Genomic DNA, 18527 nt, shown 5'->3' with positions numbered 1-18527 from the left:
AAGTACTTAACTTCACAGTTAAACTAATTTCAGAAGTCACTTACAAAAACTGTCCTGGGAATGGAATACTTAGCTATTGGGCTAGATTGCGCACTCATACATTTTATTAGCTCTCAGATGCATCTCCAATTAGATATCCTACTTGACATCAAAACAGTCGAGAATGGCCCCATGTATGCACAGAGTAATCAGCCAGTGAGCCTGCACGTAAATGCTCACCCCACCCTAAGTTTGGAGGAGATTTGTTTGCACCCACACTTATGTTCTCTTACTCAGACTTTTGCTATGACATCTCATGTCTAATTGTAATCTCTTTCTTACAGGGAGGAGGACAGTACTAGGGATTGACTAGGGAAAGGCCATTCCATGTAAGACAAGCACTCTGCCACTAAGTTTCGCAGGCAGGCCTTGAGTTTGAACTTCTTTATTAACTGTGAGAGTCTGGGGACTATTGAAAGTGCTCTCTCTAAAACATACCAACCACAGTGACCTTGTGTTTGGTTTTTCATATCCACACATGTGGGTTGATACTGTACTTTCTGTAGTCATCTTTCTATCTTATTTTCCTAGCTAGTGTGTGAGTTTATTGAGGAAGAATCGGGTTCTCTTTTTCTTGCTCCATGAAATTCACAGAACGATTCTGGAATCTTATAGTACAGTAAGCCTTTATAGCTGATGGTGGTGGACTGGGTAGATGATTGACATTTTCAGTTGTCTTCCTGATAATGTATCTCTCGTGTTTTCCCACTAGACTTGGAGGTTGGGCTCTACTGGTACCATTCTGATCCCTTAAAGAACTGGTTTGTTTTTACCCACATCCTTGCACCAAACCCTTAGCACATTCATTAATTAACCTTTATTACTTTCAAAAAAGTAAATTGTCTGTATTCAGACGATAAACACTTTCTAACTCTTGAAGAGGATAGACACTATTTCCTGGGATAATTTGGAAAACCCTAAAACTATTTATTAAGTAGAAACATGATTTGAAGTATGGGTCAGTTTATCTGAAACTGGCTGGTATTTCTTTTGACTAGGCTAGACCAGAACTTGTGGTAATTTTTTTGTCTCTGCCTATTGAGTGCTGAAGAATCCAGGCATTGCTACCACACTTAACCATAATTTAAACATGCTTTCTTTTATCTTTTTTTCTTTTTGAAAAAGGAATATTTATATGTTTGGTGTCATGCTCTATATGCAGACATTTATTTACTTGATCATTTACCACTTGAAAATGGAAGAATATTAGTATGACTAACAAAGCACATTACAAATGTTTATTTATTTTTAAAATACTGTAAATTTCAACCTGTATTGGTTACTTTTTTATTGCTGTGATAAAACACTGTGACCAAGGCAGCTTATAGAAAGCCAGGTTTCTTATGGCTTATAATTCCAGGGGAACAGGAGATCATCAGCATCATGGTAAAGTCCCAGGCATGCATACAACAGGGGGGCTGGAGGAGCATCGCATCTCTCCTCCAGCAAGGACACACCTCCTAAACCTACCCAGACAGCACCACAACCAGGGACATAGCTCAAAAACTAACATTGCTCATTCACACAACTACACAGTCTTATGTGCCCATATATATAATAAGTATACTCATGTGCTTTAAGTGTTTAATATGTGTGCCTTAAATCTAAAAAATTTCAGAGAATAAACCAAAGCTGAAAATGGATGAAGATTATGAAACAATAAATATAGCGATAAGACATTTTTCCTGGGTTGTGTGTTGTTCCACTGGAAAGATCACGTCTTATTAATTTTCTGGTGCTTTTCCCCATCCCAGCGCTTGTTTAACAGCTTAATACTTTGATAGACATTGCAATAAAGACAGCTTTTAATATATATATATATATAACTCCAATTCTTAAGTGAAATTGAAATGATGTCTCACTGGCTTAGTGTGAAAGTATTTCCTAGAGCTGATTAATTAATACATTCCATTTTTAATTACAATTTCATGCTTCCCCTAATACAGATATCACACCAGCCTCTTTGAAACCCTTTAAAACTGCAATAGTAATTTATAGACTACATTGGCAGAGATCAAAGCAAATGAAGACAAGTTCTGAAGTTTCGTAAGCGCTGAGTCTTCAACATATAATTTGCTCTGCATAGTTTTTTTTACATTTGACTTTTAATTTATCAAGATTCTTCTCTTGCTATATAAAGTTGCATTCATACTTTCTATATCATGCTTGCCTACTCTGTGTGGATTTCATGTGTATTTTGATTTTACGTTTATAACCAACAGATTTTATTTATAGCATTTCTTAAAGTGAAATCTATTTGGCCGTACGATCGTTTTTATACTTCTTTCATGTGTTCTTGGGCTGTGTGTTGTGTGTAAAAGTACTTCAATGTGTTTTTCCAGAGTTGTTCAAAGATGTTAACTTATGTCATGAGGTTATGATGTAGGTTTTCAGTAATTGTTAAAACCAAGTAGAAAAGTTATATCTTTAACTTGTATTTATCGTACAGTGGTTTACTCTCAAGAAAATGGCATTCAACATAACGTGTACAGTTTTAAATGCATATAACCCATCTTATAATTTCAGGGGCCGGACTGGAAAAATTAGGGTACAGAGTCTGAAGATTGGATTGATGTCTCTCTCCAAAGGCCTCTTAGAAGAAAAGTACAGATGTATGTAAGACCTTTTACACCATAGTGCTTCTAATGATAATATAAATTTACTGGGCACTGACTTTATATAATTTTCGGTAATGCTAGCTTCCATTTTGGAGAGCCTCACTATATGTACACAGTGTGAAGTGAATTCGTAAAATTTGAAAAGCTGGTTGCAGGGCCATGGGTGAGGTGCACTGATACAGTAAGAACCAAGTACAGATATGCATTCCATTTAAATATTAGAATATTCTAGTAGGTATTAATTACAATTCTCATTTTTTAGGTGAACAAATTAATGCTGAAATAGGTCAAGAATCTAATCAAAAGCTATGACCCTTTAAAATATTGGTGTTGAACTAGAAGCATTTTTTGGGGGGAGAGAGTTACACTTTTTTAAATCCACTGTGCATAGATATGTGTGTTACATTTGTAGACCCATCTTTTTATGACTCCACAACCTCTTTTTCTTTTCTCTTTTTAAAAAAAATCTCATTTCTTGCATTTACTGTAGCATGTAGTTTTTGTTACCCCGCTTTAAGCTCCAGGTGGACTGTGCTACAGCCCTCACCCAGATTCCCTTGGAGACATGGATAAAAAAACAACACACATACATGCCAGCTAATCTTAAAACTCCGTGCTAACTCAATGACTGGGCATTCCTGAACCTCCCCTGCCACCCCAGGCATAATCGGATAGAGTCCATTGGCTACTCCAACCAAAGCTCACATGGCTCCTTGGCTTTATCTCCTGCTGCCTCCTTCTGCTCACCCAGTTCTCCCGATTCTCTCTGCATCCTCCTGGGAAACTCTGAGTGTCCCTCCCTGTCCTCAGTCACTGGTTGCTGGTATCTTTATTGATAAATCAAGAACCGATTGGGGAACAGAACCTTAGCATCAGAACTACCCCCTACAGTTTATGTTTAATCCTTTAAAAAACACAGAAGAAAAATGTAAGAGGGACTAAAACTTTTGCTAGCATTAATTTTAAATAGCGATATTTTGTAATTTTGACATTATGAGGTGATAGATGCTTTTAACTTGTATTTTGGTTGTTTAGAATCATGAAATAAACCAGTGGTGCCTCTTTAGCTATCAATTACTGCCTAGTGTCTTGGCAGGCTCAATAGAGGGACCTATATTTATATCTCTTCCCCTTTGTGACCAAGTGTCATTAGAGGGGTGCCTTGATTCCCCTTGAATACTTCTAGCCAAAAGTAATGTCACCTCTGTTTCCTGGGACACTGAGCTGCACTTCAGAGGGTAAGAGATGAGGCCAACAATTGTAGCACTGGGAAGAAATTGAGATAATATATTACAAGTTGTCAAAAATAGCAGTGGTCAAATAAATGTTTACTATCTCCATGTGTCTCCAAACTTATCACCATGGTCACATGTTTTTTAGTTTAATTTTATCCATAAAAGATAAGTAACTTGATGATACCAAACCCACTTTTAAATGATTCTGTGTAGATACATCTGTGTATTGGATGAGAAAGTGGATAATATTTCCTGAATAGAAAGACATCAGAAGACAAAAGCTGGGTACAAGGAAGCAATAGTAGTATGAAGGTCTATTAATAGCTCAGTGGTCCATCACATGCTAAGCCTGCACAATGTCCTTGCTCCCACCCCCAGATTCAAGAAAAAAAAAATTCCCCAAATGAAGGTGTTTTATCATTGTTCCTATAACGTAGCTAAATTTTGTTTCTTCTAAAAGCATTCAACATCATGTATTTTGGCAACTACTGTTAGATTGTTTGATTTTGAGCGTCAAGCCTAGAACCCAAAGGCATGATTTTCTTACAAAAGTTCACAAGAATGATTAGGAAAGAGTTGTGGATTTGTATGGAGCATCAGCTGACTGCAGAACCAGGAGCTCAGGATGCTTAAGGGTGTATGCTTAAGGGAGCCTTGCAAGCCATGTAGTGAGAGGGGAAGAAGCCCTACAAAAGCCTTATATAAAGCTTTGTCTGTGGCCCTTTATCTAGAACTTTAGGAATCTTCATCATTATCAGAAAATGATATTCCCAAAGCTGAGAGCTTGCCATTTCTAAACTGATTAGGAAAGGAAAGAATTACTGAAAAATCAGTGTTCCAAAATTAGGAAAAGATTTTCTTACTAATCATCTGTGATTCGGGGTTTTTCATATGCTCCTGAAAGACTTGGGGCTTTAAAAGTAGCAGTTACATCATCGTGCTGAATGGACTCTAAAATGAATGCAAATTCAAGCTCAAGATTTGCATTTCTTGCAAAACAGCACTAAGTGCTCACATTTGGGCAGGGAAGCAGCGGCCCCTGCATTGCGAGTTTCTACCAGTCTATATAACTCATGTTGAATGTCACTTCAGGACATAATTAAAGAAGAAATCTCTTGAGTTAAATCTTTAATCTAAGTCTTTACCTCAATATCGAGGCCCTGGAAAATGTCCTGAGGATCAGTTTTTCTTCTTATATTGAAATCTCGAGCAACTCTGATTCCACCTTTGATTTCCCCGGTGTACTGGGAATATTGCTTCATTATTATTTTCTTTGTTAAAATTAATATTCACAACACATTGCTCATTAACCTCAGGGGCAGGCAGGCAGCATCCACATGAGAAGCCTGTGTGGTGGCTGACATCAGTCTTTACCCTACTTGTACCTCTTACTTGTGACTTACTGAGAATGGCTCTGGAGTGGATTCTGACATCTCATGTGCCTTCCTGCAAATGGCCAGGGGCTTGGTGGCGTCAGCTGAAGCACAGTCAGCTAGCATATTTTGGAGAATCCCTTGGATCTCCTCTGGGTTGATTTTTTTTTTTTTTTTTAAGTTTGTCTCTTAGCTGTTTCTTTTTGTTGTTGTTTTGGTTATTTTATTTACATTTCAAATGTTATCCCCCTTCCTGGTTTTCCTTCTGAAAACCCCTTATCTCATCCCCCAACCATCCTGCTTCTATGAGGGTGCTCCCCCACCCACCCACTCCTGCCTCCCTGCCCTGGCATTCCCCTACACTGGGGCATCGAGCCTTCATAGGACCAAGGGCCTCCACTCTCACTGATGCCAGACAAGGCTATTGTCTGCTACATTTGAAGCTGGAGCCATGGGTCCCTCCATGTGTACTCTTTGGTTGGTGATTTATTTTCTGGAAGCTTTGGGGTGGCTGGTTGGTTAATATTGTTGTTCTTCCTATGAGATTGCAAATCCCTTCAGCTCCTTCAGCCCTTCCCCTAACTCCTCCATTGACACCCTTGTGCTCAGTCCAATGGCTGGCTGTGAGCATCCACATCGGTATTGATTAGGCTCTGGCAGAGCCTCTCAATTAAAAACTTAATTGTGGCCCATTCTTCACATCCTCCTCATAATGCCTCTTATGTCTGACTATAAAAATAAGAACGTAGAACTTCATGTTACTTTTCTGCAAGCACTATATTCTTTTTCTTTATGAGTATTCCCACCCTCTCAGTGGCATAGCAGCTTAGCTTTCTGACTCGAAGTGGGAACACTGGGCAGAATCAATGCTCTTAACAATGTGCACCTCTCTGTAAACATCATTATACAGACACATAGATGCACAACAAGCATCATGATAAGAATTCTGGGCCAATGTTTTGGGGAGTAGGATAGCCTTTTTTTTTCAAATAACAAAACGAGTGGAGCTCTAAACAAATCTAAATGAACAAATGATAACAGTAATTTTAATTATAACTTAAATAATAATAATTCTCAGAGGAATTTGCTTCCCCTTCTTATGCTTATATAATTAAAATTGTATTTCATGATAATTACTATGTTAATATCAATATCGCTCAGTGTGCTTCAGTTTGGAACTTCACTGTTGATTCTGTTAGAGTTGGTATCCTTCCCCTTTGACAAGAGGAGAATGACCTTTTATCTGCTGTTTATGTATTGGATATTATTTGAAAATAGTGTGGGGGGACATCTAAAGTATTTATGTCTCTTCTTGTCAGCATCACATGATGAACATTTAAATAGTTTGTCTTTTGAACCATTACAATTTGACAATGCCTCCCAAATATGCCGATTTCTATGATAAAGGAGATTTTTTTTTTTAATTAGGTATGGTCTCCGTGCAGAAAAAGTAACTTTCCTTATTATAGTAGCTTCTTCATTGGGAATCTTCTATTAATTATAATCCTCAAAATGTTATCCACTGTAGATCAAACATAAATATCTGGGGAAGAACAGTTTTAATGTTATTGACTTAAGAATATTAGAAAGCAAAGCAGTATTTGCTTCGTTTGTGCACGGAAAAGCCAAAGAAAGGCAAAGGATACAAATAATTTTATGTCTTAAAATGGAAAGAAAAAAAATGTTTCATTACAGAAAAATAAAACAAAAACAACTTATTAAGTTCCTAAAATGGAAGACTAAACCTCCTTATATTTTTGGTATTTATGATGCAAAGGAGATATGAACATAAACATACCTAAAGGGAGATGAAATGTAAGTGCGTAGAATATTGAATTTGTGCATGAACAAAGAAGCTGATAAATCACCTGTAAAATGTGAAGCTACACTGTATAAACTATAGGCTTTAGCAAATCACAAGGGAACCTTGGTTTTGCCTCATGCTCTTTCTTAAGGTAGTATCTTAGAGACTATAAAACTAGCCAGTGTACATTTATTTGTAGTACTTAACCAGTCATTTTCTATTAGTTGACCTGATTATTAATCTGTAACATAAGATTATTCTAAGACATGTGGCTCTGATTACAGGTGGCAGATTAAGAGCCTCAGAACTAAAGAGATACCTGATCTGGGTCATATTCCTCTTTGGTTTTTTTGTTTGTTTGTTTGATTGGTTGGTTTAGTTTGGTTTGGTTTGGTTTGGTTTGGTTTGGTTTGGTTTTTGTTTGTAAGTTTGCATAGTTTGATCTACCTCACTGAAGATAACATTTTAAATATGATAACATTTTGAGTAGTTAGATGATAACATTTTGTTTTTCCTCTTTGTAGGTCTCTTTAAGGAGGTGGCCGGGCCAACAGAGATGTGTGACCAGCGACAGCTTGGCCTGCTACTTCATGATGCCATTCAGATCCCTAGGCAGCTGGGAGAAGTAGCAGCCTTTGGAGGTAGTAACATTGAGCCTAGTGTCCGCAGCTGCTTTCAGCAGGTAGGCATGGGCATTGTGGGTATGTATGGTGTGTTGAGAAAGGGTCTTAATGATGTTTCCAAGAAGAGAGTCAGTAAGTTGTACTCGAATCAAATAGTGGAGGTTTGAAGTATCAACCCTATAAGTTGTTTTGTTTCTTAAGACACATTTGACTCAGGCAATAGTAAAACATGAATAGATATACATCTTTTTCAGGGAGTGTAAATTGAAGTGCAGTGTCTGAATTGCAAGATGCTGGCTCTATCCTCATGTCTGTGACCTGTCCCCTTGTACATAGCTTTTCATAATACCCACTTCACTTTTTGATTCCTGCTTCTATGCCCTCGGACATGCACTCTTCTTTTTAGAATGGTCTTCCTTTTCTGTACACAAGCTCTCTTCTCCCACTCATTCTGTTCCATCCATACATGTTGGCTTAGCTCTTGAGTCCTCTGAATGTCTTCCTCAAGACTATGAGGGGAAGATTCTCTCCTCACTTTCACATCCTCTGCCCCATCATGCTCACTACTGTGTGACATCATACTGAGATGTGTAACCAATTGGTTAGTATTGCTTCTTTGTACACCTAAGCTTCCTGGAGACAAAGCTGTGCCTAGCACACATCTATGCAGTCTTAGTCTGCTCAAGCTGCCATAACAGAATATATGAACTGGGTGACTTATAGACAACAGACTCCTCAGTTCTAGAGGCTGAGAACCTAAAGATCAAGGTTCCAGCCGGTTTGACATGTGCTGAAGAAAGCTTTCTGATGGTACTTGCTTGTTGGTGAAAGAGGGTCTTGCCCCATGCACTTTAAAGAACATAAACAATCTGATGATTGCTCACCCCTTCATAATACATCGAACCTCATATTGACTTTGATACATGTGATAAAAATTCCTTAGTGTTCTCTGTAGAGAATACCCTTTAAACATGAAAGCATTACAAAAGCAGCCATCTTTTCTCCAAGAGTATATGTACGTACACACAGAGTCATGTACAAAGTTGTGCAGTGATCTGAGCTGCTAATTTTCACCTGGGCAAGAGCTACAGTTTTTTTTTTTTAAATGCTTGTGGTGCATAAGCTCGTTTAGAAATGCTACTGGTGTCATCCATATGCATAAAGTTAGAAGCCGACAGATAGTTTTCCAAAGCATAGCCAATGATTTATCACTGGTGAGAGAAAAAAAAAAATGCTCACACTGTATCTTTGAGGAGAATCAATGTCGTGGCTTATTACATTTTATAATGGCCTTTTTTCTTATTTTAGAAATAAAAAAATACTAAATGATTTTTTTTCTAAATATGATTTATACTCATATATGTCAGTGCTCGGAATGACCTCAACCACTGCGGGAAAAGGCAATTGGTGGAGTTTACCTCTGCTCTCTAATCATTCAGCATTAGGATTCGAGGCAGACTTGAGTTGCCTCACACAATCTATCCTGATAAACTTAGAGAGCCTATCAAGGGTGCTTGTGCTGGTCTGCCTCCAGTGTGATACTCTGACAGAACAGAGGCGGGACATAGCCATGACTCCTTTTGTGAAACATTTGTAAAGCACTTGTAACAGCTTCCACTTTGTTTGGAAGGTGAGGAGTCCTCATCTTTATATGTTTGCCATCTTAGATAAACTCGGGCTATAGACTTAAAGGACAGGTACGAAAAAATTACCTGGGATTGTGTGGGTTTTTACTTTGCTCTCTTCTTTTTGTAATTTGAGCATTGAGGAGCTTGGTAGATGGCACAGTTGTAAAAAGCTGTTATAGAAGCACGAGGACCTGAGATTGTATCCCCATAACCCTCTTAAGTCAGGTGTAATAGCACATGGCACATCCTTGTAATTCTAGAATCAATGTGGCAGAGACAGAAGGATCCTTGAGGCTCATTGGCCAGATAATCTAGCCTACCAATGACTTCCAGCTCATGAGAGACACTGGCTCAAACACCAGATGGACAGTACTTTGTGAATGAAACCTGAGGTTGACCATTGGCCTCTGCATGTGTTGTGCGATCAGGCATGCAAGTGTACCTGTATGTATGAACATTAAAAAAACAAACAAACAAAAAAAACAAAAAAAACACACGGCCGGCAGTGGTGGCGCACGCCTTTAATCCCAGCACTTGGGAGGCAGAGGCAGGCGGATTTCTGAGTTCAAGGCTAGCCTGGTCTACCGAGTGAGTTCCAGGACAGCCAAGGCTACACAGAGAAACCCTGTTTCGAAAAAACAAAAACAAACAAACAAACCCACACAAATAAAACATAAAATTTCAGTACTAAAGAATCCCCCCAACCCCTGCATATGACAATGACTGCTTTTTTCCCCCCTGCATTTTTCTAATTTTAGTTTCTAGAATTTTCTTACCTGAAATTACCTATTTGTGTCTTAGCTGATCTGGAGTCACGTGACTTTTCTCTTGTGCCAATTTGCAGCAGCAGCAGCAGCAGCACTTGCTGCAGCTTCACTGAAGAGCTGTTCTCCACTTTCTGTCTCCTCCCCCAGAATAACAACAAACCAGAAATCAGTGTGAAGGAGTTTATAGACTGGATGCGTTTGGAGCCACAGTCCATGGTGTGGTTGCCGGTTCTGCATCGGGTGGCAGCTGCCGAGACTGCAAAACATCAGGCCAAATGCAACATCTGCAAAGAGTGTCCGATTGTTGGGTTCAGGTGAGAAGCAGTAAGAGAAACCAGAGCTCGGTTATTTCTGCTCTCCTCATATGGCCTGTGGTATGCTTGCTGTCCCTTCCCATTTATTCCTGCTTGGTGGTTTGCCTCCGGAGTACACTTATGTTCCGCATTGTCCATCTTTCTAAAGTACCATTCCTTCTCACGGATCTATACACAAACTTATTTTAGTTCTTGTAGTTATTCGTAGTACTTTAGTCCAGAATTGGAAAGTTTTATAGATATCTTTTCACTGAAGTTATAGGAATACCCATGCGAGATAATTGCATTGTAGATTAGATACATATACATTGATCAAATTTGTTGGTTGTTCTAAAATTTTGGGATTAAATTTAGTAAGATGAAAGTGATATGTTGTTACAGCCCGAGCCGCTCCACGTTTGGGGGCCAAAATGTCTCGGACCGTTCTGTCAATGTTGAAACCTGCACTGCCAAAGCCTTGGGGGTTAAACTGTTAGAGCTCACACTGCCCCAAGCTGCTCCAGTCCACGGGTCGGGGTTCCGCAAGAGAGAGAGTGAGGACGGACTCGAGGAATGGAGACCAGACAGAGTGTGATTCAATCCCGTTTATTCTTCAGTCTCTCTTCTTCTCTCCAAGTCCCAAGTCTTGAGTTCCTAGTCCCTAGTTCCTAGTCCCTAGTGCCTCCAAGTTTCAAGTTACTTCTTCTAAGTACTTAAGTGCCTAATGTCTAATTCCAAGTTCTTTCTCCAAGTGCCAAGACTCAAGTGCCTAATTCTTACTCCAAGTTGTACTCCAAGTTGTACTCTCTAACCTAATTCCTAGTTCCAAGTTGTACTGCAAGTTGTACTCTTCTGTCTGCCTCTTGCCTTTTATATGCCTCACTTCTAAGCCACACCTCTAAGTCACGCCTTTAAGTCATGCCCTTAGGCCTTGTCTCTAAATCTGATCTCTAAGTCATGCCCTTAAGTCTCAGCTCTAAATCACAGCTTTAAGTCTCACACACCCAAGGGAAGATCCTGGGTATCTAAAGCAAAATGTTATCAGAGTGTGCTCAGCTGTTATAGGCTATTGTAATCAAATCTCTTATCAGGGTATAAGGCTCAAGATGGCTTCGAGGGTGACAGCTGCCTTCTATCGGCTTCCCATAATATGTAAAGTATGAACCAAGAAGTTATTAGACAATTCTGTTCCGTCTGCTGTTTGTTGTGATCTATTCTATATTTCACTTGCTCATCAATCCTGGTGATTAAATCTATTCTTTTTCTCCATCCCTACCTTTTCCTCTCTGTGTATGTATACATTCCTGGATATGTGTGCCTGTGCATGGAGACCAGAGGTTAATAACAAGTATCTTCATCTTTCTTGATGATTCTCCACCTTATTTTTCATAAGGAGCTCTCTCTGAATCTGGAGTTTGACTTCAGCTAAGCTGAACAGTAAGCCCCAGGCATTGTCCTGCCTCCACTTCTCCAGTATGCAAAGTATCTTGGGTTACTGGTGCATACCACTAGGCCCAAGATTTTTATGCCAATTCTGAAGGATCTGAACTTAGATCTTTATAGTTGGCTAAGCCAGGCCTGCCATGCTCAGTCCATCTTGTTTTCTCATTGTGTCAAGGACCTTGACTTAAGACCTTAGAGGACTCTGTACCTTGGTCTTCACAGGATGGAGTGTTTGTTTACCTTGGTTCCTTCATTACCTCTTGAATAAGTGTGCCACATTCTTTTCCTGTGGTTTATGATTTCTCTCAGAAATAGTTACTACATACAGCAGTATATGCTTTAAACATTATTGCTAATCACATTATTAGTTATGGTCAGCCAAAAGTGATAATACACTGACCTTATAAGTAATATTGAACTTTTATGCAAAAGTGAAGACATGAGAGTGTGCATGTGTAAGTAAGCAAGAAAATTTTATTTTTATTTGTGTGTGTGTGTGTGTGTGTGTGTGTGTGTGTGTGCGTGCCCATAGAGGCCAGAAGAGGGTGTTGGATCCCTTCCCTTGGAACTAGAGCTACAGATGATGATTGCTAGCCACTATATGGGTTCTGGGAATTGAATCCACATTGTCTGAAAGTACAGTCAATGCTCTTAATTGCTGAGCCATCTCTCCAGTTCTTCAAATTGAGTTTTAGTAAAATCTTAGATCCATAATGTGTTTACTCAGAGAATTGTTTTGTTTCAAATTCCACACAGCTGGTCAACAGCAGCATGAATGACAGGCAGGCTTCATCTCCTTTCATGTGAACAAAATGCAAAGATAGACATGCCAAGACTGGGGCTGCATGGTCATCTTGATGCTCAGTTCTGCCTTTATAATCTCTGTTATACCCAACCCATGCTTGAATTTTTACACTGACCTCCTGCTAGCAAGTTGACTTGTCTGGATGTCACTTCTGCCTTTTGAAGGGAGGGAAAAGACATGCCCTTCTTCATGTTGAGTCTGTTCCTTAAAATCCCAAAAGGAACCCTTGCCCAAGACTTCGTCTTGGATTGTCCTGCTTACCACCATCAGCAAGCAAGACTGAGAAACAGTATTTTTAGCAAAGCACTTGGCTAAAATATGCTGACAGTACAAGAGTTTCTCCCTGGTGAAGGAAAGGAAGGGTTGCATTAAAGAAGAGTCCACAAAAGAGAGACAATGCCAGTCATTTGTCAAGCTACGACAATAGGTAAAAAGGTATTAGTATAAGTGATGTATCAAACCTGGGCCATAACAAAGCTGGTATACATAGATTGTCTTCAGATAATTTGAAAAGTGTTTTGCATGTCATTTTAAAAGCCCTTCATCACTTGACAGTGTATATTAGCCTCACATAACCTTTACAGTGTCTTTCTATTTTGACTTTGCTAGTCTTGGCAATTAAAATGTCCCTCTATAGATACAGCTGCAATGTATGTTTCTTACTTCCCCCAGTCATCGTAACTGAGTGGAAGATTTGGGGAGTGTTTTCTTTTCAGACTCCATAGAAGTTTAAGACTTCAGAGTGTTGTTTCTGCAAGTAGACATCAGTACACAGTGTTACTTTTTATGAGAGGCTTTAAACATTATTTCTTTCAAGACTATAATGATCAGGGTTTTATTTAACTTGTTCCTGGTTACAGGGTATTTCTTGCTCTCTCTGTCTCTGTCTTTCTCTGTCTGTCTCTGTCTCTGTCTCTGTCTCTCTTTCTGTGTGTGTGTGTGTGTGTGTGTTTGTGTGTGTGTGTGTGTGTGTGTGTGTGTGTGTGTGTGTGTGTGTGTGTGTGTTCTCTTAATGGCTATTGTAAACAAAGCCTAAAACTGCTTAAGGTAAAAACTACTGCTCTTATGAAGGAATTTTATATTTATTTCTTATGAGTAGTCTTGTTGATATTTTAAAATAATATGTATCAAATTCATTATTATGTTTTCTCTGTCATTTTCTGTCCACATTCAGATATCATGTAGAATCTTCTGACATTGATATTAGACTTCTCATCATGTGCAAACATGTTTTCAGACTCACAAGACACATATTTATTATCTTTATTGCATGCCTGCGTTTATTTCTCAGTAATAAGGAAAAAAATTAAATAAAAAAAAAAACTTATAAAACCTATCTTAGAAGCAAGGCCTCTACCTTTCCCCACAATCTGGTATCCTTTTAAATAAATAAGTAGATTCTCAAAACTTAAATTCCTCTCTCATCATTGGAGAGATGAACTGTCACTTCTAAACTGACACTGAGAGACAAAATCTTGCATTGGTAGCAGATGCACCCTTTGTTTCCTTACCGTGAAGCTTGTTACCAAGGCACAGGTTTGGGTTAAGTAGCAACAGTGATACCTGCTCTTTTCTCCATTGCAGGTACAGGAGCCTCAAGCATTTTAACTATGACGTCTGCCAGAGTTGCTTCTTTTCTGGAAGAACAGCAAAGGGCCACAAATTACATTACCCAATGGTGGAATACTGCATCCCAGTGAGTACCTTTCGGGTCAACTGACCAATTCTATCATTGTTCTTTTAATCTTATATTTATTTATTCATTTGATTGATTGGTTGGCTGGTTGGCTGGTTGGCTGGTTTGGTTTTTTGAGAAGGGTTCTCTATGTATAGCCTTGGCTGTCCTGGAACTCTCTCTATAGACCAGGCTGGCCTTGAACTCAGAGGTTCACCTGTCTCTGCCTCCCAAGTGCTGGGATTAAAGTCATGCACCACTTCCACCTGCCAAGTAATAATACTTTTATTCAATGAATTTTTACTTAATTTTTTTAAACCTTCAAGAATTTATGGTTGTAAATTTTGTTGTTTTCTTTCCCTTTAAGTATATGTGTTTCTTGTGCCTAATGAAGAAAAATTCTACATTACGTGAAATATAATTTGTTAGCTTTCCAAATATGTATTTTCATTTTAAACTTAACTTTTTTGGAAGCATATTAAGAACTCATATTGATTTACCGATGTTGACAATGCAACTATTTGCTGAAAACAACTATGTTTCTCTTAGACTTTTAAAGGATTTTTCTGAAAAAAAGAGTTACAGATTATCAAAAATGAAAAATAGAGAAATAAAAAAAAATCATCTATACGTTTAGTTTCTGAACAAACTACCCTCTAATATTTTAGCATGTTCTAATTTTATAAAATGTATGAATGCATATTTTTTTTTACTTAATATTTTAAAGACGTTGCGTGTAGCTCATGATGTAGCCCTGGATGGCTTAGTGCTGTGTCGATCAGGCTGGTCTTGAACTTACGAAGATCCATTTATGTCTGTTTTCTGAGTGCCAGGATTGGAGGCATACACTATCATGCTACTGCTAATAATAGAAATTTTTTCATCTGGAGTTTTTCATTTGACGTTTAGATAATGGCTGTATTCCACCACCACCACCCCCAGCCCCATTTTTCTTAGACAATAGCTTTCTGGCACAAAGTATTACTTGAATGAATTGCTATAGCTGGCCTAACCATCTTTTAAATTTAGGTCTTTAGTTTCCTATAAGCAGCATTTAAAAGCACTACTGAGAAGGTAGCATTTTATATGCATTATATAAATTATATTTCCTTTGAGCAAATGACCGGAAGAAGATGATTTAGGTCAATGAATATGAGTATCTCTGTGGCAAAAATACTTGACACCAAGTTGTTTTCCAAAAGAGGTCTCTGCTACCATATGCTATAGTCACATTTGCTGATGTATCATTTCGTCATAGGCCCCTAGCACTGGACACACTTATATGGTTCCTTTGATCTAGAACTGCTTTGCCCTAAATTTATCTTCATTTTCTGTCAATAGCTATTCCTTAGTTTCCTTCCAAATTGTGCCAAAATTTATTTATAGAGTTGTATATTTTCTTTGGTTTAGAGAATTAAGTAACTTTTGGATCATGAATCTATACAAGAGCAGCAGTACTTATAAAATATGCACATATAATTCTTCTATTCTTGGTGTCTTATTTTAAGTAAATAGAGACTCTTCCATGTGGAGAGGAAACTTCTAGAAAATGTAGTTGAATTATAATGGATGAAATAATCTTGACACCCAACATTAACTCGGAAAATATTGCTCCCAAGGAAGCTGGGGAAGCATCATGTATTACAATTATTAATTTATTTACTAACCCAACTAATATTGAATTCTTTCTATATGTCTGGCATGATTATCAAAGCTAGCTGCTAGCTGAAGCAGTAAGGACAGTTTACTCAGAAGAATCCATGTGTATGTGTGAGGAGTATGTCTATACACGTAGTTCAGTGCACAGAAGTATCTGAACATGTTGGAAGGAAATACTGGCTTGGGAGAGAGAAGGACAAGAAGCAAGGTTAAGCAGAAGGCAAGAGGAAAATGACAAAAGGCAGCCAGTGTGGTGCTGGAGACAAGCTGTGTCTCCAGTTAGAGAAGTTAGGATAAATCTTCATAGAAACTGGGAGGCATTGTCTTCTTGTCTCACAATCTCCTTTCAGAGAAATGGCTTTTTAGATCCTCAAGAGTGAGACTCCTGAGTTCTCAGAGATCGAATCCATCCATTTCAGGGCCACATCCCTCAGTCCTTTTTGATAAGTCCTCCTAGCGTAGTCAGGGCTCATCTTGAGCATTACATTAGAGCAAACAGTAAATGTTCTGAGCAGCACAGTTTCTACAAGGCATCTACTTGTATCTATGCTGTTATGTGCAGCTGGAGGTCGTAAGAAGTAGGCAGCCTTGAGCTATCAGAAATCAAAGTAATGCCTGTTCAAGTCTTTTAAAAGAGGATGGGGTGGATGGAACAATTTGAACCGAGAATGTGTTATTTTTATAGGTCATAAATTCAACAGATTAGAAGGCTAGGAACTCTAACCTTAGAGCAAGGAGACAATCTGTCTCTAGAGTCCACTCTAATGGTTTGTCGGTTGTCTAGGAAAAACAAGATCACTGCTGCCTCCACTGCTGTCTCTATAGGAAGAGGGAATATGTGATACTGAGCAAGGAAACAGAAATGAGATGATTAAGGGTGTAGTGATTATATTTGAAAAGCAGGATAAGGAGATGGGAGAAGCCATTTTAGATAAGAGAAACCAGGTCCAGTTTGAGAAACCTTTGGAATGAACCTGAAGGTGGAGCGATTCAGCAACCGTGTAGAGAATGGGATAGAGTAACAGGCCATTGCAGAGTGAAGAAGCAGCAGTCTCAGAAAGCGCTCTGATGGTGAGCAAGAGGCTGACAAGAAGGGACAGAACTGAAGTGGAGCCTGTCCTTCAAACAAGGCACAGTAGGAAGCACTAGGTCATAAAGTACCCAGAGAAAAATGAAAAGGTCCTCTGTTCAAAAGTTATCATGAATTTCCAAATGACACTAAAGAACCATTAAACAGAGCTGGGCATCTTCTGAGCATGGGAGCTCTGCAACTGGCTAGGCCTTCTGTCCAGTGACAGGGAGAGTGAGAGAACAAAGGCCTGGGAAATAGTGTCACGTTGTACAGTGCCCTTCAGATCCTTATAAGGGATTTGGATTTAAAAGAAGTATAATGTTAATATTTACATGATAATAGCTAGAAATTTAAGGAGCTAAATTTAAAGATCTTGTATTAAATGAGGAAATCAAGATAAGTGGACAAGGCTAGAGGAATGATTTAGAATTACTGTTTTTATTCTCATTAAATACAATAATTTCTAATAAATTCATAACATTTCTAAGCAATTTGAAAGCAAGGCATGTTTAATAATCATTGACCAATGGAAGGTGGTTTGTGACCACTAATGTGAGTTAAAGTCTCTTTTCCTACTACCAATGTTGGATTTAAAAACAAAACAAAACTATAAGTCAGCAGTTCTTACCCCGTAGATCACAACCCCTTCAGGTCAAACGATCCTTTAATAGGAATACCAAGACCATCAGAAAACACAGATGTTTGCATTACCGTGCATAGCTAGCAAGATTACACTTAGGAAGTAGCAGTGAAAATCATGTTATGGTTGGGGGTCACCACAGCGTGAGAAACTGTATTAAAGGGCTGTAGCATTAGGAAGGGTGAGGACCCCTGCTTTAAGTCACCCCAAACTCTTCCTTTCATGTGGTCCTTTCCAAGTGACTTTCATTTCTGAGATTCCAGCTTGCTGTTTAATTTCCTGGATGATATCATCTTTTTGGTGGGGGAGGGGTCCATTTGGCCTTTCTTGAACTTATGTGGCAATCCTATCCGGGTTAAATCCGGTTAGTTTCTACATTTAACCAACAATGTTTGCTTCATTTTTATCTGCTTTGTATTGGGAATCAGACCCAGAGCTACATGCATGCTGGGCAAACAGCCCCCCACAGAGCACACTAGACAGTCAATCTACGGCAGAGCTTAGCTTACAACCTTTTCTAACATCCGTAGATATACCTGTAAACTGAGGCTTAGAGGTGTACTGTTGCTTTAAATGGTATGACATGGTTTAACTACATTTCAGTGTTCCCATGTTTTTCACCTAAGTTCTTTAGATCTTTTCCTTTTCCTTTCTACTGTCTTCTTTATAAAGAAGCTGTATTTATGGTCCATTCACCTTCACCTTAAAATAATAGGCTTATCTACCTTAAGATAATGGGCGTAAATAGTGCTTAGATTTTTTTTTTCCAGTAAAGTGATAGTGATATTTGTGCATTAAATGCTTGTGACCTTTCCATGATAAAATTTACAGCACATTTAAATAATAAAACCAT

General features: G+C 38.6%; 1 protein-coding gene across 12 annotated transcripts in view; it reads left to right on the top strand.

Moving 5' to 3' along the window:
• Window positions 1-18527, top strand: part of Utrn (utrophin) — a 493014-nt gene that overhangs the window by 435975 nt on the left and 38512 nt on the right. For all 12 annotated transcript variants that reach the window (XM_076926858.1, XM_076926860.1, XM_076926859.1 and 9 more), the window contains 4 exons: window positions 2566-2651; window positions 7594-7751; window positions 10235-10401; window positions 14213-14324. In XM_076926858.1, coding sequence (XP_076782973.1) covers window positions 2566-2651; window positions 7594-7751; window positions 10235-10401; window positions 14213-14324 — 523 coding nt within the window. The remainder of the gene's footprint in view (window positions 1-2565; window positions 2652-7593; window positions 7752-10234; window positions 10402-14212; window positions 14325-18527) is intronic.

Source organism: Arvicanthis niloticus, chromosome 28, assembly GCF_011762505.2.
Source record: "Arvicanthis niloticus isolate mArvNil1 chromosome 28, mArvNil1.pat.X, whole genome shotgun sequence".
Classification (NCBI taxonomy): Eukaryota; Metazoa; Chordata; class Mammalia; order Rodentia; family Muridae; genus Arvicanthis; species Arvicanthis niloticus.
Note: the sequence above shows the minus strand (reverse complement) of the source record. Positions and strands in the feature narration are given on the sequence as shown.